The 23,886-nt window shown below is 53.9% G+C and overlaps 1 protein-coding gene across 3 annotated transcripts in view; it reads left to right on the top strand.

The window, feature by feature from the left end:
- Positions 1-22,997, top strand: part of TMCO4 (transmembrane and coiled-coil domains 4) — a 76,945-nt gene extending 53,948 nt beyond the window's left edge. For all 3 annotated transcript variants that reach the window (XM_054720985.1, XM_028155457.2, XM_054720984.1), the window contains 3 exons: positions 6,417-6,534; positions 11,039-11,156; positions 21,858-22,997. In XM_054720985.1, coding sequence (XP_054576960.1) covers positions 6,417-6,534; positions 11,039-11,156; positions 21,858-22,265 — 644 coding nt within the window. In that variant the 3' untranslated portion in view covers positions 22,266-22,997. The remainder of the gene's footprint in view (positions 1-6,416; positions 6,535-11,038; positions 11,157-21,857) is intronic.
- Positions 22,998-23,886: the final 889 nt, after the last annotated feature.

Raw genomic sequence — 23,886 nt, 5'->3', positions numbered from 1 at the left:
CACACCAAGACACATCATAATTAAAATGCCAAGAGCAAAAGACAAAGAGAGAATCTTACAAGCAGCAAGAGAAAAACAGTTAGTTACCTACAAGGGAGCTCCCATACGATTATCAGCTAATTTCTCAACAGAAACCATGCAGGCCAGACGGGAGTGGCAAGAAATATTCAAAGTGATGAATAGCAGGAACCTACAACCAAGACTACTCTACCCAGCAAAGTTATCATTCAGAATTGAAGGGCAGATAAAGAGCTTCACAGATAAGAAAAAGCTAAAGGAGTTCATCACCACCAAACCAGCATTATATGAAATGCTGAAAGGTATTCTTCAAAAAGAGGAAAAAGAAGAAGAAAGATAAAAATTATGAACAACAAATACATATCTATCAACAAGTGAATCTAAAAGTCAAGTGAATTAAAAATCTGAGGAACAGAATAAACTGGTGAACTTAATAGAATCAGGCATAGAATGGGAGTGGATTGATAATTCTCAGGGGGAAAGGGGTGTATGTGTGGGGAGTATGGGAAGAGACTGGACAAAAATCATACACCTATGGATAAGGACAGCGGGGGGGGGGGAGGTAAAGGAAGAGGGGGGGTAGGAACTGGGTGGGGGGGAGATATGTGGGGAAAAAGGAGAAACAATTGTAATCTGAACAATAAAGATTCATTAAAAATAAATAAATAAATAAATAAAATAAAATAGAAGACATAAAAAAAAAAAAAAAAAGACATGAACTAACAAAACTAACAAAACCAGGCAAAGAGTGTGTCGGAGCTCACACAGATCCCTTCCCCCGTGCTGACCCTGGAGTCCCTCCGCTCCCACTTGGCTGAGAAGGTGCTGAGCGCCACTGGTGCCAGCTGCCGTGCGGACAGGCTGTCACTCGGGCAGCGGCTCGTCCATCCTCCTGACGGCTCACACCACATTGGATGTGACCTAGTTCCCTCCGTGGCATCCACCCACCAGTTCTGTCTGTTTTGTCCTCAGACACACCCAGCTTTCGTCCCCCGGGTGGGAGCGAGGAGGGGTCAGGCGTGCAGATCAATTTCCCGGGTGCCGGGATGCTGGTACCAGCCTTACCACGTGGCATGGCCAAATCAAAGGGATGGGGACACAAGGGGCAGATGAAGGCTTACTCGCCCCCTAAAGAATTCATCCCACGTCCTTATAGTATATCCACATGGCCTTCTTTAAGCAATTCTCCCCAGTGCGGGGGGCGAGGGGGAGACGGGCAGAGCGTCCCTGTTGCCTTAGCTCTGTCTCCCTTCCCACCTGTCTCCCTCCCTCTCCCTCTGGCAGCTTCTCTCGATGTGCTTACCATGCTGTGGAGGGGGCGAGGGGGGGGGAGTGTTGGAATGGATCTTGTTTGTGCTGGATGCAATTCATATTTCCTTCAAGGTCTGTTTCCTGGACCGGCAGTCGGGAGATAATTTCCTCCTCCATTTGCCGCTTATCGCTCACTGCACACACGACCCCCTGCCAGGAGGGAGAAAATCCGGCTCTTTCGCTTCTCAAACTTGAGATCCTTTGGTCTTTGCAGCCCAGGAGAATCTCATTACTGACAACGTGACAGGCATGCGGGAGATGTCTGTGTGGCTCCGAGGGGAGGCTGTTCGGAAACACCTGGGCGGGCCTGCCTCGCTTTAAGAGAGCCCGCTGTACGGAAAAGCCAACGCCAAAGGCAAGCCAGGAGCCGTGTTCCCGGTGACAGAGGGGCCTTCCCTGTACAGAGGGTTCTCCTTGGGCTTTTAGGTAGCGCCGGCCCTGTTCGGTGTATTTTAAGAATATTTCGTTTTGCCCTGCTGGCGTGGCTCAGTGGTTGAGTGTCCACCTGTGAACCTGGAGATCATGGTTCGATTCCCGGTCAGGGCACATGCCCGGGTTGCGGGCTCCATCTCCAGTGTGGGGCATGCAGGAGGCAGCCTATCAGTGATTCTCTCTCATCATTGATGTTTCTATCTCCTTCTCTCTCTCCCTTCCTCTCTGTAATAAATAAAAATACATATTTTTTAAAAGAATATTTAGTTTTATAAAAACTCAATTTGTATACAATTTTTAAGGCCAAGGTTCTAGAGTAGATGGAAGTTTGCTATTGCAAAGACAGTGTTTGTTCTCAGCTCTTAATTTTTTTGAAAAGCTAAGACAGTCTCCAGGCTGAGAAGGGCCACGTGGTAAAAGGATTCCAGTGTGAGCCGCTGAAAGCATGGGGCACTTGACAAGACAGAAACTGGTTTATCCAAATTCTCACGGATAAAAGTAAGCTATAGGACTACCTTTAATGCCTTAAAAATTCACAAGGTGGATGGTAGCAATTGGAATAAATCTAAACACGTTGCAGCCAACATTCATTGTTCCTGCAGCAAAACGGCGATGAAGTCTCACATGAGCTCTTATGAAACGTTAAATCTGGTGTCTTTCGTTGGTCTTGAACAGTGGAGGCATCTGCATGAACTCTCGTCATGGGAGGGATCGTCCGTGCCCAGGAAGGGGCCTGCTTCATACTAAAGGTGATCCCTGAGCAAGGAGCGTCTGCCTTTTACCTAGACCCGTGGTCGGCAAACCGCGGCTCGCCAGCCACATGCGGCTCTTTGGCCCCTTATGTGTGGCTCTTCCACAAAATACCATGGCCTGGGCGAGTCTATTTTGAAGAAGTGGCATTAGAAGAAGTTTAAGTTTAAAACATTTGGCTCTCAAAAGAAATTTCAATCGTTGTACTGTTGATATTTGGCTCTGTTGACTAATGAGTTTGCCGACCACTGACCTAAACGGCTGAAATCTGCCGTTACAGGTTTTGGACCGAGCAACGAATTCTGACATTTTTTCACTTCCATCACCTACTCCAGTGGCCAGCATCTATCTCCTGGCCCGAGTTCCCCCTCCTGGACCGTCCTGTTATGGGAATGGTGACGGCTCTGAGCTGCCCCACAGAACTCCACCCTGTGTCTAAACCAGTGGTTCTCAACCTTTCTAATGTCGCGACCCTTTAATACAGTTCCTCCTGTTGTGGTGACCCCCAACCATAAAATTATTTTCGTTGCTACTTCATAACTGTAATTTTGCTACTGATAATGAATCGTAATGTAAATATCTGTGTTTTCCGATGGTCTTAGGCGACCCTGCTAGCGGTTCTCAACCTGTGGGTCGAGACACACAGGTTGAGAACCGCTAGCTGGGTAGCCTAAGACCATCGGAAAACACAGATATTTACATTACGATTCATTAACAGTAGCAAAATTACAGTTATGAAGTAGCAACGAAAATAATTTTATGGTTGGGGGTCACCACAACAGGAGGAACTGTATGAAAGGGTCGCAGCATTAGAAAGGTTGAGAACCAGTGGTCTAAAGTGATTCTCGCCGACCTCCCTTCGCTAACACCTGTGTGTTACTGAGAGCCGTCACATGGCTTATCCCACGTTTGCAACATCACAGAGAGCAGGTTTGCAATGTCTCTAAAACCTAAGAAGAGCACGTCTGAGTGTGGCAACAGTGAGGAGGAAAGAGGAAAAGGTCTGGTAAGACAATTGCCAGCCGGCTTCAGCGATGGGTACATGTGTTTCCAGCTCGCCGCCCGCCCTGACTTGATTTGGCTGGGCCCTGGGCTGTCTAATGAGGTTTAACTACTTGTCTCAGTTCAAGGTCACGGGCAACTTCAGGATGCCAGCAGCTGCCCTGGGTACCTCAGTCAGGAATCCTGCATTGCCACTTCTGGCCACAAGGGGTCCCAGCCCTCCAAGTGTCAACTCCCAGGGATGGAAAGTGGTCCCAGCTCTTCTGTGAGATTCTGTGGGCAGAGCAGGTGGCTTGAGTGGGCGGCCCCCAGAGAGAGCTGCTGAGCTCAGTCGTTGGCCCTGGGTCAATAACCGTCTGGCGCTGTGGGAGCAGTGGTAACGCACATGCAGTCGCTGTGCTTTGTGTTATTACTGCAAACAGCAGAAAGCATGGCCCCGGGGAGCAGGCAGCTCTCTGTGCAGTCCGGGTTCTGGTCCCAGCTTTGTTCCCACTACCCGTGTGGCCTTGGGCATGCCCCCATCCCCTCTGAGACTCAGTCTCCTCATCTGCCCAGGGAATGGGGCTGGAATAAAATCTCGTTCTCTACAGCTTTGCTGCAACGTAGGCACCTGAAATAGCCCTGACATCAAGTGGTGTCTGAGTCAGCCTTCTGTTCAGCACAAACCGCCAGCTTACTGAAGTCTTCCATCCCTCTGCCAGATAATCACCGCCCTGGAAGCAAAAGGAGTGAAATCAGCATTCTGTGCCCCGGAATTTTTCAACGTCAGAGCCAGAGGAGCACTCAGAGAACTTGGTACTACAGGCGTTCTCAAACTTCTCTCAGCCTGGAACCCTTTATTCAGACAAACTCTGACGTGGAAGCCCAAACAGGATACAATTAGCTGCACTCTGGTTAGAAACTGGAGCCCAGAGAGAGGGAGCCAGCTGTCCGAGGTCACTCAGCAACAGAGTGGCAAAGCTGGGTGGAGCTGCCCCCTCCTGGGCCCATTCCCCAGCAGTGACGCTGAGCCTGCAGAGACGTGTGGGAACTCAGAATCATAAGGAAGGGCCGCGTGTGGGGAACTGGGAATTGAACCAGGGCTTCGAGATCGCAAAGTACATCTACTGGCTTTCCTGGGGGGGGGGGGGGGGGGGGAGGGCAGTTCATTCATTCAGTCGGTCATTAATTCAGATCTTAATTGAGCACCAAGTATACACCAAGCACTGTGCTAAGCCCGAGCAGCTGTGGTTATGGCAGCTAGAGCACTCACCCTCATTGGACCTGGATGTTAGAGGCGGAGACAGACATAAACAAGTGGTAAATGACAAGAAGCAAAATGCAAGGGAGTCAAGTGATGGAGAGTGACAGAATGGGGGGTGCGTGGGAACCTCTCATTGGTCAAGAGCGGTGCTTCTCTGAGTGTGGTAATTGCAGCCACCTGTGAACTGTTGGTTTCTCAGTAAGAAAGAAGGAAGACTCCTTCCCTGTTTCCTCAGGACAAATAGTCCTGGAGCGGCCCTGGGCCGTGAACTGCACTTGGCACAACCCTGGCCTGAAATACCTCTGAGCCATTGGGTCAGTACTGTGTATTGGTGTGTTAGGGTTTGAAAGCCTCATGTTTATAACGTAAGTGAAGCTGTTTTGATCTAAGGAGTGATTTGTTTGCACTGGGGAGGCCATGTCGAGATGATGCCGTCAGAATTGTTGAGCTCCTCAGTGTTGGTTGACATGAACGTATGGAAGAGCGACTGTGGCGTAATGGACGCTGAAACGTGAAATACCAAGCGTCTGCCGGGCTTAGCGAGAGAGTGTCTGGTGCGGCCGAGGCTCCTCCCTCTGGCCTCAGTAGCGCTCCGAAGGTATCGGGACACTCGCTCCAGCCGTGGGCAAGGCTGCTCTGTGCCCGCAGTGGTGAAAACCAAGCGGGAGGTGACCTGGCGCGCCCACAGGGCACCTTCGTTCCCAAGCACCTGCTCTTGCACCAGGGACTTGGAATGAGCGCTGGCAGCCGGTGTCAGCTCCTGGTTGGCTAAGCCGACTCCTCCGAGAACCAGCCAGTGGAAAGTCACACCTCAGTGAGATTTGGGCTTCATTTCTTTCATCTCCCCTTTGCCTGGAACAGTCATGCCATCCATCGATCATTGCTTTGGAGAACGTTATTTCTTTATTGGCTTATTAAGAGACATGACCCTGTATGCTATTGGCTTGTGAAATACTATTATAAATTATAACCCAAAGACCATTTCGGTGTCTCTGAGCATGATTTTGCCACGAACAAAGCAGTCAGTGCCGCTGATGAGTATACTCCCTGCCCGGGGCCCAGCCGCCCCCGGACTCACCCGCCCCGTCTCCTCTTCACGCCCACCTTCCCGCCATGCTGCACTGGCCAGGAGGAACTGTCACCAAGGGAGGTTGTGGTGTCTCCCCGCTGGCAGAAGTGATGATGGCGGCCGGTCAGTTCCTTCTGAAGGAGGACGTCCCATCCGAGTCCCTGGCCAGTGGTGAGCTTCGTGAATGGCGGAACAGACCTGGGTCCCACCTCAGGCTGTGTCACTCACTGGCCATGTGATCTTGGAAAATGTCTTTGGTTTTCCTTAACTCTAAAATGGGAATAACGGTGCTTTGCCGGAATAGCTCAGGCACACGAGGGGCTTGACCCAGGGCCTGGAACTCAGGAAGTAGAAGCTCCCAATACTGTGTGCTCATGTGCATGTGTGTGTGTGTGTGCATGCATGTGTATGCATGAGTGTGTGTTTGCATGTGTGCACGAGCATATGAGTGCATGTGTTTGCACATGTGTGTGCCTGAGTGTGCGAGCGCCCATGTGTGTGTGTGACACCCATCTCCTCCACCGCTGTTGGAGAGCCCCTCCCAGGCCCACTGTGGCCAGGGGCACTGACGGCCTTCCCGTCTCTCGCCAGATTGCCAGGGGATCGTGGAGGACGTGGTCCTGCTGGGCGCGCCCGTGGAAGGAGAAGCCAAGCACTGGGAGCCTTTCCGGAAGGTGGTGTCCGGCAGGATCATCAACGGCTACTGCAGGTCTGCCCAGACCCAGGCAGGGGGAGTGCCCACGGGCACGGAGCGGCTCGTGTGCCCGAGGCCTGGCCCTGTTAGTGCTCTGAATGGAAGCCTCTGTCCCGTGGGATGAAGAGCTGGACGCAGTCTCTCTGTGTCAGGCCTGAGACCAGGCTGTCACCATGACCAGGGGAGAGGGGGACATGGGCGAGTGGGACATAGCTTGAGAAACAAAGGTTTGGCCTCACCGGGAGTCTCCAGTGCCCACTAGGAGCTCGTGTGCGCGTCACCTGGCAATGCAGGAAGGGGCGGGGGTGGGGGGCTGAGGTCTCTGTTACAGCCCGGGGGCTGGTGAGATCACTGGAAAGGCAACGTGGAGAGAGAGAGGAAACGCTGGGTTCCGAGTGTAAGGAAGGAGCTTCAGGGTGGGAGGGGAAGAGGCTCCGGCCTGAGGTTAGGGGCAACTCAGAATCATCCAACATCCTGTGCCCGAGGCTCTAAGCTGCGGGAATACAGAGATGGACACTATGAGAGACGCTCACGTCTAGCGGAAGGGACACGTGGAAAGAGACAACTATTTTTAAAACCTAAAAATGAATCTTGAAGCAATGGGCTGGGGGGAGGATAAACAAGTATTAGACTCTTTCCACCTCCCAGACCCTGGCTTTGTTATAATTATCTACTTTAATCCTCCCCAAGCCCCACGGTGTTGGTATTATGAGTCCCATTTTACAAGTGAGGAAACTGAGGCTCAGAGAGGTTAAGTCAAATGGCCAGTTAACTTTAATCTTGATCTAAGCTCAACCATCTTAAAAAAGGACCCAAAACTGGAACAGATTTGAAACCCCTTATCATTTTGATTCTTTAGTTCATAGGAATAGCTAGCTGTGTACTTCAGAACTAAAGATAAAGGTGGTTTTAGCCATGGATAGGGGGTTCAGCTAATCACTTTGTCTCTTTCATACATACTCTAAGCTGAGTTTTTAGAATCAGGATATGGTAAAAAAAAGAAGAAGAAGAAGAAGAAGAAGAAGAAGAAGAAGAAGAAGAAGAAACAAAAGACAAAGAGCCATAACATATAAAGAGCTCGTGCAAACCAATAAAAAAAATGTGTATAATAAGAAACCAGCCAATGGATATCTACACATAAACTCACAGAATAAATATAAATAGTCAATAAACTTTTGAGAAGATGCTCAACTTCAACATTAATGAAATAAATGCAGATTAAAATCAGTAAGAAGATAATGTTTATCACCCATGAGATTATCAAACATTTGAAAACGAGTAACATTTCGTGTTGGTGACGATGCGGAGAAATGAGCACTTTCACACATACGCTGTCGGTGGCTGTTGAATTCAGTAAATCCTTTCTGGAGGACAAGCAGCAATAGCTATCAGAAGTTTTAAAGTGCCAGTTTTCTGACACTCCTCCCCCAAAGTTTGACTTCTAAGATCCTGATCTACTAGATACACATGTGCACAGAGAGGGCTGTAAAAAGAGGGTAGTTGCAGCTTCATTTATAATTTAAAAATGAAAACAACCTGAAGGACCATAGGAAGGGGACTAGTTAAAGGGAGGAAAAGGGGGTGCCACAGTCCATACTGCGATCCCACATATGAAGGGAGAACCATCTGCACATGCGCACATGTACCTACCTGCCCGTCAGCCCCCAGGAAGGTGCGGAGGGCCATCAGGAGCTGATGACAGTGGCCACCCCTAAGGAATGGACAGGCACCAGAGGTAGGGCATGAAAGAGATGTTATTGATTTTTTTAAAAGTAAGGATAGTTTTAAAAACAAGAAAGGAAACAGAATGGACCAACCTTTGAGGTCAGACTATCCTCGGTTAAAATTTTGGCTCCACCATTACCTATTGTGTGGCTTTGGACAAACAACTCTGAATCCCAGTGTTCCTGCCTATCAGATGGGAATGGGAGTCCCTCTGCACAGGGGTTCTGGGAAAATTAAATGAGGTTCTAGGAAAATTAAAAAGGGTGCCCAGCAGGTGCCCAGTAGACGATAGCAGTTAGAATGACTGTTACTGGCATCTTCGCATGACACATGACTTTATGGTGCTTGTCATAAGCAGCAAGGGAAAGAATTAAAATTGCATGTGTGCGATATGAGATCAACAGACTCTTATTAAACCCATCTGTTCTATTGAGAACCGGAGGCTAATAAGCTAGCTTTTCAATTATTCTGTGAAATCCTGGGCCATCCCTTGAGAGAGATAGGAGGAGGAGGAGGAGGAGGAGGAGGAGGAGGAGGAGGAAGGAGAGAAGAAGAAAGGAACGTAACAGACCAAGACAATAACTGTAGTTTCTTGGTAAATTAAACACCAATCAGAAATTTATATTCTGGGTTCCCAAAGGCATTTTAGTTGCCGTGAGCCTACTTGAATGTGGAGTGAGGGGATGGGGGGAGCATCAGGCCAACACTGTCAGACTAAATACACTTACAAATGTATAATCTACACTAATAAAAGAGAAAGATGCAAATTGACCATACCTCCACAACGCCCACCAGCCAATCAGGAGTGAGTATGCAAATTAACCCAACAAATATGGCAGGTTAATTTGCATATGAAGGCACGGAGCGACTACTGAAGACGACTGAAGACTGAAGAGGCTTGGCTTCTCCACTGCAGCCGAGTGAAGGCCTGGGTCCTGGGTGCCAGAGGAAAAACGGTGCCAGCAGCCAGGGGAAGGAAGGCCTATTGCACAAATCTTCATGCAATGGGCCTCTAGTGTACTTCAATAAAGCTCTATACAAATCCCTTCACAAACCCCCCGGAGCCTAGCCAGGCAAGTGGTGCTGCCCCCTGTGGTACCGTGAGGAAACTGGAGGGTCCAGTTCCTCACCAGGACTGCACAGCAGAGCCAGGATGTGAACTCAGGCAGGCCCATCTCACTCCACAATGCAAAGGTTTCATCCTGCCTCCCAGGGGGACTCCGTGTGGCCTCTGCTCAGGTACCATGTGGGCAGGAGATGAGGTAGAAGGAGGAGCAGGGGGACCCCCAGTGGCTCCAGCCTCTGAGTAGCAAAGGAGCGCCCTTCAATGGGCCGTGTGATGGCCAATCAAGGGTCCAGCTGTGTGATTCGTGCCCCAGCATCGCCTGGAGGGCCACTGAGGCAAGGCTTGCTGGGCCCCACCCCAGGAAGTTCCTGATTCAGCTCAGGATACAGGAGACAGGACTGAGGCACAGTCCTGGAGAAAAGAGCCAGGACTGGACACATAGAGGATGTGTGACAAACGTCACAAAAGGAGCAAAGATGTGAAGGACAAAGGAGTGATCATATCAGCTGGAGGGGTTCAGGGGCGCTCCCGGGGAAAGTGATGCAAGCTGAATTTTGAAAGGACGGATAGTCTCTCTCAGCCCACAGATACTAAAGGAGTAGACCAAGCAGGGGAGGCCACACCACCCACCAAGGCCCAGAGTAGGAGGTAGATTGGTCCCCGATGCTTCTCCAGTGCTCGCGTGGGAGCACTGTGCACATGGCGTGCCGTCTCAGTGCACGCTCCCACCCACCCGTCTCAGTGCACGCTCCCACCCCCCACCCCCGTCTCAGTGCACGCTCCCACCCCCTACCTCCCACCCCCCCATCTCAGTGCACACTCCCACCCCCACCCCCCGTCTCAGTGCACACTCCCACCCCCACCCCCGTCTCAGTGCACGCTCCCACCCACCCGTCTCAGTGCACGCTCCCACCCACCCCCGTCTCAGTGCACGCTCCCACCCACCCGTCTCAGTGCACGCTCCCACCCACCCCGAGAGGAGGCTGGCTCGGAGGGGCCGAGCAACTTGTCCAAGATCCCACAGCTAACCATCGACCAGGCGGGACTTGAACTGGCTCCATGTGACCCACTCCGGCAAGAGAGGCAGAGGAGGGGTCTTGAAGGCCCTCTGGTTTGCTCAGCACAGTTTAGAGAACATGGAACCTTCTTGCCGATGTTCCTGTTCGGTCCCTCGGTGCCTGTGAATGCAGTTTACAGCTTTGAGTAGAGTGTTGCCATAAGACAAACATTTCGAAAGGAACGATTCTGACTTTGCTCATATATAAAAGCCTGAAATAGCAAAGGAAAGAATTAAAATTGCACGTGTGCCCAGCTCCGATCGGTCCACTCGCCCAGGAGGAGCAGGCACCCCGGGGGAACTGGGAATCCTCTGACCCGAGAACACCTCTGCTGCTCCACGTGCTGACTTGTCGAGAACTTCGCCCAGTTTCCTCATCCATCCATCCATCCATCCATCCATCCATCCATCCAATAGGCAGCCATCTACTGCATGTCAGTCAGTTCTCAGCTCTGGGGACCCAGCAGGGAACAAAGCAGACACCTTCGTGGAGCTCCCATGCCCCGGGCAGCATTGCCAGGGGTCCCCTGCGGTTCCCACCCCACGGGTACAGTCAGGGCCCTGGTTTCCCACAGAAACACCTGTCCCACCAGACTCCCCTGGGCCCGGCAGGGCCCCTCCTTGTCCTGGGGCTTCCCCGAGGCTGGTGTTCACCCGTTCTGTGCCCGCAGGGGGGACTGGCTGCTGAGCTTCGTGTACCGCACGTCCTCGGCGCAGCTCCAGGTGGCCGGCCTGCAGCCCGTGCTGCTGCAGGACAGGAGGGTGGAGAACGTGGACCTGTCCTCCGTGGTGAGTACCCCGCCTGGCCCTCCCAGGCTCTGCGTCTGCCAGCCGGGGCACTTCATGAACCAGGGACTCTAGCCCCGGCCCATTCCTCCCCGCGGAGGGAGAGCATGGCATCGGCTTGGGCGGAGGGGAGTCCTCTCTGTGCAGCACCCCTGGGCCGTGGCTTCGTCACCGGGCCCTTTACACACTTTGCCTCTAGTCCTTAACGCAGCCTCGGGGCCGGCATTATTACCCGCCTATCGCAGGTTAGGGTATGAAACTGAGGCTTAGAAAAGTTTCTGTCACAAACTAGCAATTAAAAGCCTGCACTTGAACCCCCAGAGCCCATGCGCTGGGCCCTACATTACCGCCCCAGTCCTCTCGCCTCACCTCCCCCCCATTCCTCCTCCCAGGGTCCCCACCCTGAGTCCCTCACCCCAGATGACTAGTCAGGACAGTCTGTTTTCTCCCAAAGTGACCAGAGGATGCAGGTGGAGTAAACAGGCCAGGCCACAGCAGAAGCTCCTGGTTAAAGGGAGAGTCGTCCCGGGGCAGACAGGAGCCTGTGGCCCGAGAGGAAGCCTTTTCCATCATCCTTCCCCCGACAGGCTTGCTTCATATGATGCAAACCTCACCACAGCCCCCGAATGTAGGGGTGAGGCTTCCCCAGGGCACAGACTGAAAACAGAGGCTTGAGACAGTGGGTTCATATAGCCAGGTCCAGAGCCTGAGCTGCCCAGCTCCCTGGGAGTGAGGTGCACTGGGTAAGGAGACCGGAAACCACAGGACTCAGAGCTATGCCTCCTGACTCACGTCCAGGGGCCTCTGTCCCACTTAAGGGTCCCTGTGCCCTTCAGGGGGTAGGAGAAGTGATGTGTGCCTCACCTGCCAGAGGAGGAACAGCCGTAAGTTCCTTTTAAATGAAATCTCCTTTCAATGCCACAGCCCTAGCAAGATCCAATTTCTGCCCCGGGAAGCCCCTGAATGGGATATATTGGGAAGAGCACAGCCCTTGGCACAAGGGAGGCGTGGCCTAGAATCCTGGCTTGGCCACTGGTATACTGGCTGTGTGACCTTGGGCCAGTTACTTAACTTCTCTGTGCCTGTTTCCTCATCTGTGAACTGGGGGAAATCACCTACCTTCCAGGCAGCGCCTGTGAGGTGCTAGGCAAATAGTAGGCCCTCCTTTAATCCTAGCTCCCTCCGCTCCTCGCCACTACCTTCCGTTCTGCCCTTTGGCCCGGCAGCTTCACAGACCTCTCCCTCTTCTGACTGCCTTCAAGGCAGCGTCCCAGCTCTGCCTAATAATAGCTCTTTATCACATTAGGAGAACAGCACAAAAAGCAGTGCTTTCCTCTTTGGGGCAATTAGAGTAATTAGCATTGCTTTGTGCCGCCCTCCTGTTTTCCTTGAAAATTCGTGCTGGAGAAGAGGTTGCTGGCAAAAGAGTGTCCTTAGAGCTGTTGGGGGAAGCACCGGCTGCCCTGTGCTCAGGGCAGAGACCTCAGGATCTGCCTTCTGGGACGACATGGCCTGGCCCTTGGTGTATCATCTCAGATGTCAGCTACCGCCCAAACGTGGTCTGAGGTGGCCCCTGACCTAAGGACAAGCCTGAGCCGGGAGGGAGGGAGGGGCTGGCCCTGTCTCGGGCTGGGGCATCTCAGGGGTGAGTGAAGCCAGCAAAGGCCAGGCTGCCTCCCAGTGTGGGTTACCATAGGCAGGGGACTCCGCCACCCCAGGGGTCAAGTCATAAGGCTTCTGGGGCAGAGACCCAGCCCAGGGTCTCTGAATCTTCATGTCCCAAAGGAAATGCCAGCTGGCTTCTAGAACTTCGCACAGGCGTGGCATAAAATAGACACGTAACAGTAACATGGTAGCCAACATGTGCCAGGTACTGCTTCCCATGCTTCGCAGATCTTATGGCGCTCCCAGGAAGTAGGGATAGAAAGCCCATTGTAGAGATGTGGAAACTGAGGCTGCAGGAGGGGACACTGCATGTGAGAGGCAGAGCCAGATGAATCCAGGGAACCTGCCGCAGAGCCTAGGCTCTTGCCCACAGCATTTACACACACACACACACACACACACACACACACACACACACACACCCCTACCTCTGTGCCATCCCATCAGTGACCTCTCCCTCTAGGCCAGGGAGCCTGTTACATGTATTGTCTTGTATTGTCTCATTGAAGCCTCACAAAAGGTCACGTGGTATAGGTGTCTCTAATTAGCCCCATTTTGCAGATAAAAAAACTGAGGCCCAAGAGGTAAAGGAACTTGAAGGTGCCCGATAGGCTTGAAAGGAGGTGTTGGGCAGGCAGAAGTGGGTAGCAGCAGCCTGTTTGGGCAAGTTGAGGCGTCTTGCAAGGCAGGAAACAGGAAGTGCTGAGGCCCATTCATACTGTGTGGATCCATAACAGTGAGTACCCACAATGAGCACCCACAATGTACAGAGCTGGCCGTTGAAAGGTTTGCGACGCAGGAAACAAGACACAGAGTCCAGGCCATGGAAAAGGGGGGAGGTTTTAATCTTGCGCTCCCGGGCGAAACTCACCGGTCCGAGAGTGGGCCAGGGGAGTTCGCGCCAAAACAGGGGCTTAGGTACTTCCTTTATACAGCCGTTTGGTGAGGGGAGGGTGGAGAGCATGAGAGATGTGGAATTCCTGCCTCAGGCAAGGGTCTGGGAAGGCGCCAGTTATCTTTGTCACCATCTACCTTGCGGGTGCTTGCATGGCTGTGGTCTTTCCCCCATGCCTCGACCTAACATCCCAGCCTTTTTGGTGATAGGGGGCGCCGAAATCGTCCTGGCTACTTCCTGCTGACCAGGGGCGAAGAGGGTGGGGGAGGTTAAAGGCCAGGGTCAGGCAGAGGCGGGTTGAGGGGCAGCCGAGTGTAGGGATGGAGCAGGAGCTGGTTTACAGTCACCGGAGACATTTCTGCAATCCGGGAGCGGATGAATTTGAGGAGGCAGGGAGCGGGTTGCTGGTCTGGTAGCATATCCGTGGGGGCAAGGTGGGCTCTGGAGTTTCGGGTTCCCAGAGGGGAATGCCAGCCAGGGGAGGCTGACATTCACCATGTCCTTGAGTTCCTGGAGGAGTCATGAGTGGGACGGCAGCCAGCAAAGGTCTTTGGAGAGAGACACATAAAAAGCAGTGCGAGACATTGGGCAGGGTATGGGTCTCGTTAAGGAATAGTAGAGTGTGTTGGATAAATTGGAGCCAAGAAGATAGGACTTCTACCCGGGGGGAATCAGGCAGCTTCCCTTTAAGGGAATTTTCGGCCTGTAGGATGCTTTTGGAGACCTGGATGGTTGGATAAGAGGTTAGACACTGAATATTCTGGTTTAGCTTAAGAAGTATCCAGCAACCTTGTCCTGCCAGGCTTGGAGACTGAACCCTCACTTTCTTGCTCAGAGTAACTTCTTTCTTTTTTTCTTTCTTTCTTTCTCTTCTCCATCTCATCACATGCACAACCTTCACAAAAACCTTCACAATTTCAAATTAGCCTTCAAACCTTCCTTCTATGTCCTTCAAAAATGCATAACCATGCCTTAGACCTTCTATTCAGTATTTCTAAAAGGCGATGGGGGAGGGAGCAGGCTCCGCAGCCAGTTCCCAGGCTAGCCAGGCCTCTAGCCGCTTCAGTCCCAAATGGCCACATTCTTCCTGCCACCACAGTCATTACTCGAGGCTCTGTCCTGGTGATGTAAGTCTGTGGGGCCCTGTCAGGGCCTGGCAGCTTCTTCAGTGGCCAGTCCCAGGGGGTCTGGGAGCTCCAAACCGGATCCAGAGGGTGGCCTGCTGGACTGGCTGAGGCCAGACCGGAGGAGCCAGACTACAGTCTGATTTCCAGTGGCCTTCCCTTCCGCACCTTGGGCAGGGCCCAGGCGGGGGTCTCGGGTTTGAGCAGGACTTGGCTCAGTGTCCTTCCTTGCTGCATTTGAAGGAGGGCCCAGAGGAGGCTTAGCCCTGACTTACCCGCGGTTGGAGGACCGGCACTCCGTTTGGGGTTCGTGAGAGTGGTGGCTAGGAGCTGGAAGGCCTCCTAATGGGCCTCCGCCTTGGCCTGATCTCGTTTGATTTTGGATTTGGGTCTCCTTGTCTCTATTATTAAAGAGCTTAAAAGTTAGGTTAACGAGGTCTTTTTGGACCTGCAGTTGCAGTGTATGTCGGGGAGTACAGGTGGTCAGGTCAATGGAAAAAGAAACCTGAGATGCCTCTCAATCTGTGAGGCTGGACATAGAGAATGGGACCTGGACTCAAAAAGTGTGCCCTCAGTTCCTGCTGCCTCCCTCAGGGGTAGCTGCAGGTTGGGTGGAGGCAGCAGGAAGGAGTGTGGCTGGGTTCAGGGCTGGGGACTGAGTTAGGGAGATGTAAGGACTCTCCAGGAGCAGGAGATGGAGTTCCTGCATGGGAGAGGGGACAAGGAGAGATAAGGACCGGTGTGACAGAAGATCTTGGAGAAGACCTGTAGGGGTTGCTGGAGGCAAATCTTCTGGGCCTCCGTGGTGAGAGCAGCAGCTGCAGCCAGAGCCCGGAGGCAGGGCTGCCATTCCTGAATTGTGGGATCAAGCTGTCTGGACAGGTAGGCTGCGGGGTGAAGGCTGGAAGAATCCTACCAGCAGAGGCCAGCTGTATGCCTCTGAGACATGTCCAGGGAGGGGCTGCAGAGAAGGAGATCATCTCCATACTGGAGGAGAGTGCTGGGTTCTAACGAACATTGTCGGAGGTCTCTGTTAGGCCTGGCCAAACAGATGAGGGCTGTCTCTGAGCCCCTGGGGCAGGACCGTCCAGGTGAGTGGGTCCTTTTAAAATCCTTGTCAACAGTTAACTTTAAAACTTCTTGGAACAGGCCTCTAACTGCTTGAATTCAGAACTGAGTTTCTGATAAGCCTGTGCTAGCAAGAAAGTTGTTCTCTAGGGAGGGAGGAGCGGGGGAGAGGGCGGGGTGAGAAGGCGCTGAGGCCAGAGCATGTTTGCCATCAATACCCATGACCGAGATCGTGGAAGGGGCAATGGCCTGGAAAAGGAGGGCAAGGACAGAGCCGTAGCCCCCGTATGATCAGGAAGGAGATCTGCTTACCCACTACCTTGAGCGTTTACCTGGGGGCCCGGCGAGGGTGATGGGTCGTCGAGTCCTGCCATCTTCAGCCTTCAGCCAGTTCCAGTGTGGCCAGTGGCGGGTCATGACCTGGAAGGACGGCCCCTCTACGTTGAGACGCAGAGGGCCCGTCACTTTTCCAGGGGCAGTCACTTTTCCAGTGGCCGCTTTGACCGCACGCCGGGCAGGGCTGGGCTGGAGCCCAGGGTTGGGGGCACTGTGGCCTTCGTTTCTGCACTGGAAGCATCCTCTCGTTGCACCCCCACCACGCACAGTCCCTTTTGGACCAAACGTGGCTGCCGGCCGGCCCCAAAGGTAGCAAGGTTTGGGTTTGCAGACTCATCTCCTGTTGAAGGCGGGCGTACTCTGCCTGCTCCTCACGGGCATTGAAAACCTTAAATGCCATATTCACCAGATCCCGGACAGGGGTCTGAGGGCCACCTGCCTTTTTTTTTTTTTTTTTTTTTTTTTCTTTCGGATATCTGGGGCTGACTGCGAAATGAAGTGAGTGGCTAGAACTGTTGCTCTGGCCGGGGACCCAGGGTCTAGGCGAGTATATAAGGTCAGAGCCTCAGTCAGCCTGTTAAGGAAGACTGCGGGGTTCTCAGCTGGTCCCTGAGTAACTTCCCTCAGCTTGTCAAAATTAACTACCTGTGGGAGACGGCCTGTCGGCCGGCTATTAGGCATCTGGTCGCGATGTCGGTGCCCCTCTCGCCCTTCCGGGGTATCTAGTTGGTACTCCCAGCCTGGTTCCTGATGAGGAACGGCCTGGGGAGGTCGGGGAGTGAGGATGGGGGAAGGGAGGGAGCTGACGGCAGGGCAGAAGGAGGCAGGGTGGAAGGAGCCCTGTTGCAGGGAGGCCGGCGAGTCGGAGGGGAGGAGGAGGAGGAGGCGGGGCCGCGGACCCGGGGGCTCGGGGGTCCGAGCCCGGTCGCTGTCCGGGGCGTCCTGTGCCTGAGCCAGTGGCACTGCCCGCCCTCCCCACGCCTGCTCCCCTGCCGCCTCCGCTCCCCCACCCCGGAGCGCGGGAGCCAGCTGTTCAGAGCGGCTTGCGGGATGGCGGGCGGGCGGCTCTCCTGCTGTGCGGCGGCGATGGTTGCGGCCGCGGGGAAGAAAGCGCAGCGGCGGCCGCGGGAGGGAGCGGCACGGTCGCGGTGGTGTTGCCCACGGCCACGGAAGCCGCGGGTGGGCAGGTGAGGTGCTGCCGAGAAAGCAGAAAGCACCTGCCATGGGGAAGAAAGGGAGCCGTGGCGAAGAAGGAGGAAGAGGAGGGGGCCGAAAGCGTTCGGCGGGAGGAAGAGGGGTGGAAGTGAGAGAGCAGCTGGATCCAGAGTCAGAGATAAGAAGGAGCAGAGGACAGAGTCAGAGAGAACAGAGGAGCAGAGGGAGGGACGGGAGCGCAGATTGAAAAAGGCCTGGACACATGGAACCTCCAGCCCCTTCCCAGCTCTTTGGCAGAAGTTGTTAAGGTCGGTCAGGATGTTAAAATCGAAGTCCCATTTTCAGGCCACTGTGACCTGTTGTCCAATTCATACTGAGGCCATGCCACGGTACAGAAGCAAACGAGGCGTTTAGGACGCAGATCCTGGGACAGGCCCAGCTTAGCCAGATTGGTGAGCAGGCACCCAGCGGCGCCTGCGAGTCAGTTTTGGATTTCTGGTTGCCCATTTTGAAACCTAGGGTCAGTAGCGAGGCCCAAGGATCAGCGTCCCAATCATTGAGCCAAGGCTACGGACGGAATCCGAGGGATGGTGGGAGACGTCTCTCGCCGACCCCCTGGGATCAGAGTGAGGCCAAAAGGCCGGAGACCGAGGTGGAGTAGGAACGTCTTCACTACACCCCAGGGTCAGAACCTTTCCTGGAAAGGTCCGGAGGGCTATGCCCGGAAAGCAATCTCTGACGCGGACCGCGGTTTACGGACAGAGACGCCGACGGAGGACCCTAGGAATCAATAGGGACTGGGACTCACCAACTGACGCTGCCGAGCTGGAAAGAAGCCTGAGGGTTCCGGGGAGACAAGTGGGGAGGGGTACCCCAAATGGGATACACACTCAATCCCCACCCGGGTTTCGGCACCAGATGAAAGGTTTGCGACGCAGGAAACAAGACACAGAGTCCAGGCCATGGAAAAGGGGGGAGGTTTTAATCTTGCGCTCCCGGGCGAAACTCACCGGTCCGAGAGTGGGCCAGGGGAGTTCGCGCCAAAACAGGGGCTTAGGTACTTCCTTTATACAGCCGTTTGGTGAGGGGAGGGTGGAGAGCATGAGAGATGTGGAATTCCTGCCTCAGGCAAGGGTCTGGGAAGGCGCCAGTTATCTTTGTCACCATCTACCTTGCGGGTGCTTGCATGGCTGTGGTCTTTCCCCCATGCCTCGACCTAACAGCCGTGGGGAGCAGAGATGAGTTAGAAGTGGTCCCCGCGCTCCCTAAGCTCAGTCTGTCAGAGAACACAAGTGTGTAAGCAGGTGAAAATGATGGGGTGCAGTGAATACTGTCACAGGGAGCCCGAAGAGGGACCCTAACCAGCGTGGGAAGGTCTAGGACGGCTTCTCAGCACCAGTGGCACCAGCACGTAATGAGGTGAGAGGCAGATTTAAATCAGAACAGCCAGGGGATGATCATAGGCTGAAATCTTTTTTTTTTTTTTTAATTGGTTTCAGAGAGGAAGGGGGAAGGAGAGAGAGAGAGATAGAAACATCAATGATGAGAGAGTATCATTGATCAGCTGCCTCCTGCATGCCCCCTACTGGGGATCGAGCCCGCAACCCGGGCATGTGCTCTTGACCAGAATCGAACCTGGAACCCTTTAGTCTGCAGGCTGACGCTCTATCCACTGAGCCAAACCAGCTAGGGCTAGGCTGAAATCTTGATCCAACATCAGCCACGCCAGAACTTTCCACTGCTAAAGATACTCCCCCCGCCCCACTATCCGTAAAACTGGAGCTCCGCCAGTGAGTTCTCCCCCTGGGTCTTTGCAGAATGGCAGCTCAGGAACAGGGTGGGCTGGGACCCGGACCGACCTATGGCCCCCGAGGACCGGATCTGTGCCTTCTAGGAAGCTGCACAGCGGAATTTCCGTCTGGAATCAGCTGTAGCCAGTGGCCACAAACACCTCCCTCCGCCCTGGCTGCCTGCCTCCACCCAGCCCCAGCACCACCTTCACCAACGTTGGGAAGGGATAGGGAGGCAGTTCTTGCTTGTCCCCGTGGGTCTAGGTTCCTGCTGGCTGGGATGCAGACATGATGGCTAGAGCTTGGCAACCCAGCCACCTTGGGTTCCCACCTAGATCAGCCTAGCTAACGCCCTACCCTCCACCCCCTGCTTCCAAGGACACTAAGGTAAGGGAACTTACATTTATGGAGCACCTACTGTGTGCCAGGCACTGTGGCCTATTTGTATTATATCTTCCCACAGACACCCTGAGCTCATGTGAAGCCCAGAGAGGGGCGGTAGTTTGTTCATGACACACAGCACGTGAAGAGCAAAGGCATATGCTGTGCTGGAGATGCTGCGAGCATCTCCCTAGTTAGTTAATGTCCCTGGAGAACTGTTTTGGGTCCCACGTGGAACATAATGGTAAACGGGAGCATATACGGGGCCCCTGCGAAGTGCCAGGCCCTTGAACTCTTGTAGCTGTCATTCAGGGTCAGTGTGATGACCCTCGTTTTACAGATGGGGAGCTGGGGTTCCTGACCTCGTAAGGATTCACCCAGTTACTAGTAAGAGACAGAGCCAAGGCTTTTCTCAGATCCCAAACTCCGGTTCTGTCTAGGGCCCTGCAGCCTCTAATGCCCACCCTCTGTGGAGGCAGCTGCCCCACCTTGACCTCCACCCTGAACCCAGGCATCTGAGAGGCCCTTCTGTGTGGGTGTTGTCCCTGAACACGATTTACAAGTTTGGGTAAAGAAAGGAACAAGAAGTAGGCAGGTTCTGGTTATGAGAAAATAACAAACTGTACAGGGAACTATCTTCTGTGTTTTTGAGAAATCGTTTGCATAACCCAGTGTGATTGGTGATTCAGATGGAAATGCAGATGTTATCAGCCAAGCCTTTGTGTTGTCTCCTAAGACTCCCCACACCTGCCTCCCCAGTGTTTTCCTGTCTTCTTTATCAGCAGAGCCTTCCTCTTCAGCCTTGAAGGGAAGTTCTGTCTCGGGTTTACCTTTGACACTGACGCAGACGCCCTAGACTGGCGGGTAAAGCATGGGACTCCACGGCAGGGAGCAGATCTGAGCTACGCAGCCTCTGCACGCTGCATCTCGAGCACAGCACGTGGCTTTGCTCTTCCTGTGCTGTGTGTCATTAAGCAAACCACTGCCCCTCTCTGGGCTTCACTTGCCTCATCTGTAAAATGTGAGTGATTTTTTTAAAATTTCCTCTCGCTCACTGATTTTCTGTGAAGAGAACAGACCTGACTCAAACCTCAGCTCTGATACTTTCTAGCTGTATGACTTTGGGCAAGTCACTTTACTTCTCTATGGCTCAATTTCTTCATCTATAATTAGTAGCCAACACCTGTCAAGGAGCATATCCAGTAAGCTCATTTTCTGCAATGTATGAAGGACTGCCTGTGTGTTGAGCATAGTTCATTATCACAGTTGGGCATCTAATCACACTTCTACTGACACATCCCTGCACAATAAAGTGGGGGTGTCTCTAGTCTCTGAGGAAGAGGGTGGGCACTTCTGAGTTCTTGACCCTTGTCTTAGTGAAGATTCGGGTCCATATAACCGAGGCCCCGTTGAAATTGGCTTAAACAAAAAGAGTTGATGCTGTCATATAAGAACAGGACAGAATAGGCTGTTCAGGGCTGGGATGGTGGCTCCATAGTCTTCAGGGGCCAAAATTCCCGGTCTTGCTGCTTTTGCAAGCCAGCAGGTGGACTTCGTGAGCTGACTCATGGCCCAACATGGCTGCTGGCGCTCTGGCCATCATGTCTGAATTCCAGCCAGCAGGAAAGGAAATATGGGGGGAAGAAGAGCACGCCCCTTTTAAAGAGACCTCCAGGCAGTACCACCTAACACTGCCGCTTCATTCATTGGCCAGAACTTGTCGCAATGCTACACTCAGCTGCAAGAGAGGACGGTGCCCAGCCATACACTGAAGTTCTGTGACTAAGGGAAAAGGGGGAGAGTGAGGTGTAGAAGAAGGGTCCCTGCAGTCTGTGACATAGCTCTGTTTTCAGGTTGGGGGCTTTACAGCAACCTCACAGCAACGCTCTGTGTAGCTACGCTTATTGTCCCCATTTTACAGCTGAGGCAAGTGGAGGTCAGAGGATAAAGGCCCTTGCCCAAGAGCCGGCTGCTGAGCAGCAGAGCCCTTCTGCCGTAACTTAAAGCTGCAGAATGAGAACCTCCACCCCGACTATCAGGAGATTCCTTCCTGCCCCCAGAGGAGGACCCAGATTTTGTAGAGAAACTCCCTTCATCATTACTTAATGGGTTTTAGAGCAGCCTTGAACTTAGAGGTTCCCACCCCACTCTGGATTTCAGAGTCATGGAGAGTTTGAGACAGAGCATTGGTGATGGAGGGCGAGGGTGAGGCCCAGGAGCTTAGCTTGGGACCCTGGGGAGGGCTGGGCTCTGGCCCCCACGGTGGCCCTCACTCACTGTCCTCCTGCAGGTCAGCGGCCACTTGGACTATGGCAAGCAGATGGACGTCATCCTGAAGACTGTGGGCATCCCCACCAAGCCAGGCTGGGACGAAAAGGGGCTTTTGATGGCCCCAGGCAACCTGCCCCAAGAGGAGCCTCGCCAGGCAGCAGCCGCCGCCTCATCGGACAAGACCAGCGACCAGGATGGGCAAACCCAGGGTTCCGCACCCAGAGATGCCTCCCAGGTGTCCACATCCGCTGACCCCAGCCAAGCCCAGGTGCCAATGGGGCTGGACCAACCTGAAGGGGCCTCCCCTCCTGCTGCTGCCTGCCCTGCGGAGACCCCCCAGACCTGCAGCCATGGCGTGAGCCCCAACCCACTGGGCTGCCCCAGCTGTGCCAGCGAGATCCAGGGACCCTGCCCAGGGCTGGATTGACCCCCAAAGGGGACTCGAGCCGTCTTCCCAGATTTCCATATGTGGTGCTCTTACCCCCGTCCACCAGGCTCCCCGCAGGAGCTCGGAAGACTTTCCACCTGGGCCTTTCCTAAATGAAGGCTTTGGGGTTGAAAAGCAAGGAACTGGCAGGAGGGGGAATTGTAGGGAGACAATGGCTCCTCTCCGGGGAGGCAAGGCCAGAGCCCTGCAGAGTCAACCAAGCACAGCTGAGAGCCCTCGGACTCCTGTACTCTAGGTCACAGCCGTGGGGCTGGCTCTCCATCAGGAGGTCCGGGGGGCTCTTTGGGGCCTGAGGTTCCTACCTGCCACTCCCCCCCCCACCTCCGTCTGCCTGCCCTCCTTCCACTCCAGGGCTGCCCACCAGCCCACAGGCACCTCTGACACACCTACCGAGCGGGCACCAGAAGGAGCAGGCAGCTCACTCTCTCTGCTCTTGGGAGATCCGATCAGACGTGGGCTGTGCACTGCACAACAACAGGGGCGCCAGTCGCACCGACGCGATGTGAAAGGCACCCCCCAAAGCTGTACTGCATGGCGGCCCTGGATGTAACTGTAACAGAGCACGGCGAGCAAATGCTGAATGCGCATGCGGTACGGGTGGGAGCTGGGCCTGGTAGCAAGAGTGGGTTATACAGGGGAAGGATTGCCTGTAGCAGGAGCAGAGGTGATGGTGATGGTAAAAAATAAAGAAGGGCTACCACCCAGCGAGTATTTACCGTGTACTGAGGGCTTACGTGGATTGCCTCAGTTGACCCCCGCAACAACCCGATGAGGTAGCTACTAGTATCATCTTCATTTTACACCTGTAGATACTGATGCCCAGAGAGGTCAGGTAACCTGCTCAAGGTCACACAGCTGGTCGATCTCCAGTTGGGCCTCTGGAGCCCAGCTCTTAGCCATTGTACCAGGTGCCAATGGGGCTGGACCAACCCGAAGGGGCCTCCCCTCCTGCTGCTGCCTGCCCTGCAGAGAACCCCCCGACCTGCAGCCATGGCGTGAGCCCCAACCCACTGGGCTGCTCCAGCTGTGCCAGCGAGATCCAGGGACCCTGCCCAGGGCTGGACCCTGCCCAGGGCTGCACCTCTAAGGACCTTCCCCTTTGTTCCTCCCACTGCCCATGAGTGACAGGGCCAGAGATCATTCCCCCACCCATTGTGCAGATGGGAAAATCAAGATCCACGCAGAGAAAGTATTGACAAGCTCTGGAGCAGGCAGTGGGGAGGAGAGACGGGAGGAATTGGTGTTGGAGCTGAACTGGTCCTCAGGGGCATGTGTATTTGTTCGTTCATTTAACAAATATTTACAGAACTCTTGCTGCCATTAATCCAAACAGCTCGTGGAAAACTGAGGCCCCGAGAGGGTAAGTGACTTGGCTGAGGTCCCAGAGCAAATTAGGGGCAGAGTGTGGACATGAACCCAGGTCACCTGTGCCAGGGTCTCCTCCCACTTCATCAGCAGCGTCTCCAGCCCCAGGCCCCTCCAGCAGATCCAGTCCACACTCCAGTGAATCCAGTCCGCACTGCAGTCACTGCTGTCAGCTAGTGTTTATTGATAGTCCGCTCGAGCAGGCCTGGGGCAGAGGGGAAGCCCCAACAAGCAC

Source organism: Eptesicus fuscus, chromosome 9 (assembly GCF_027574615.1).
Source record: "Eptesicus fuscus isolate TK198812 chromosome 9, DD_ASM_mEF_20220401, whole genome shotgun sequence".
NCBI classification, from domain to species: domain Eukaryota; kingdom Metazoa; phylum Chordata; class Mammalia; order Chiroptera; family Vespertilionidae; genus Eptesicus; species Eptesicus fuscus.
This window is presented reverse-complemented; position numbering and strand designations above follow the sequence as displayed.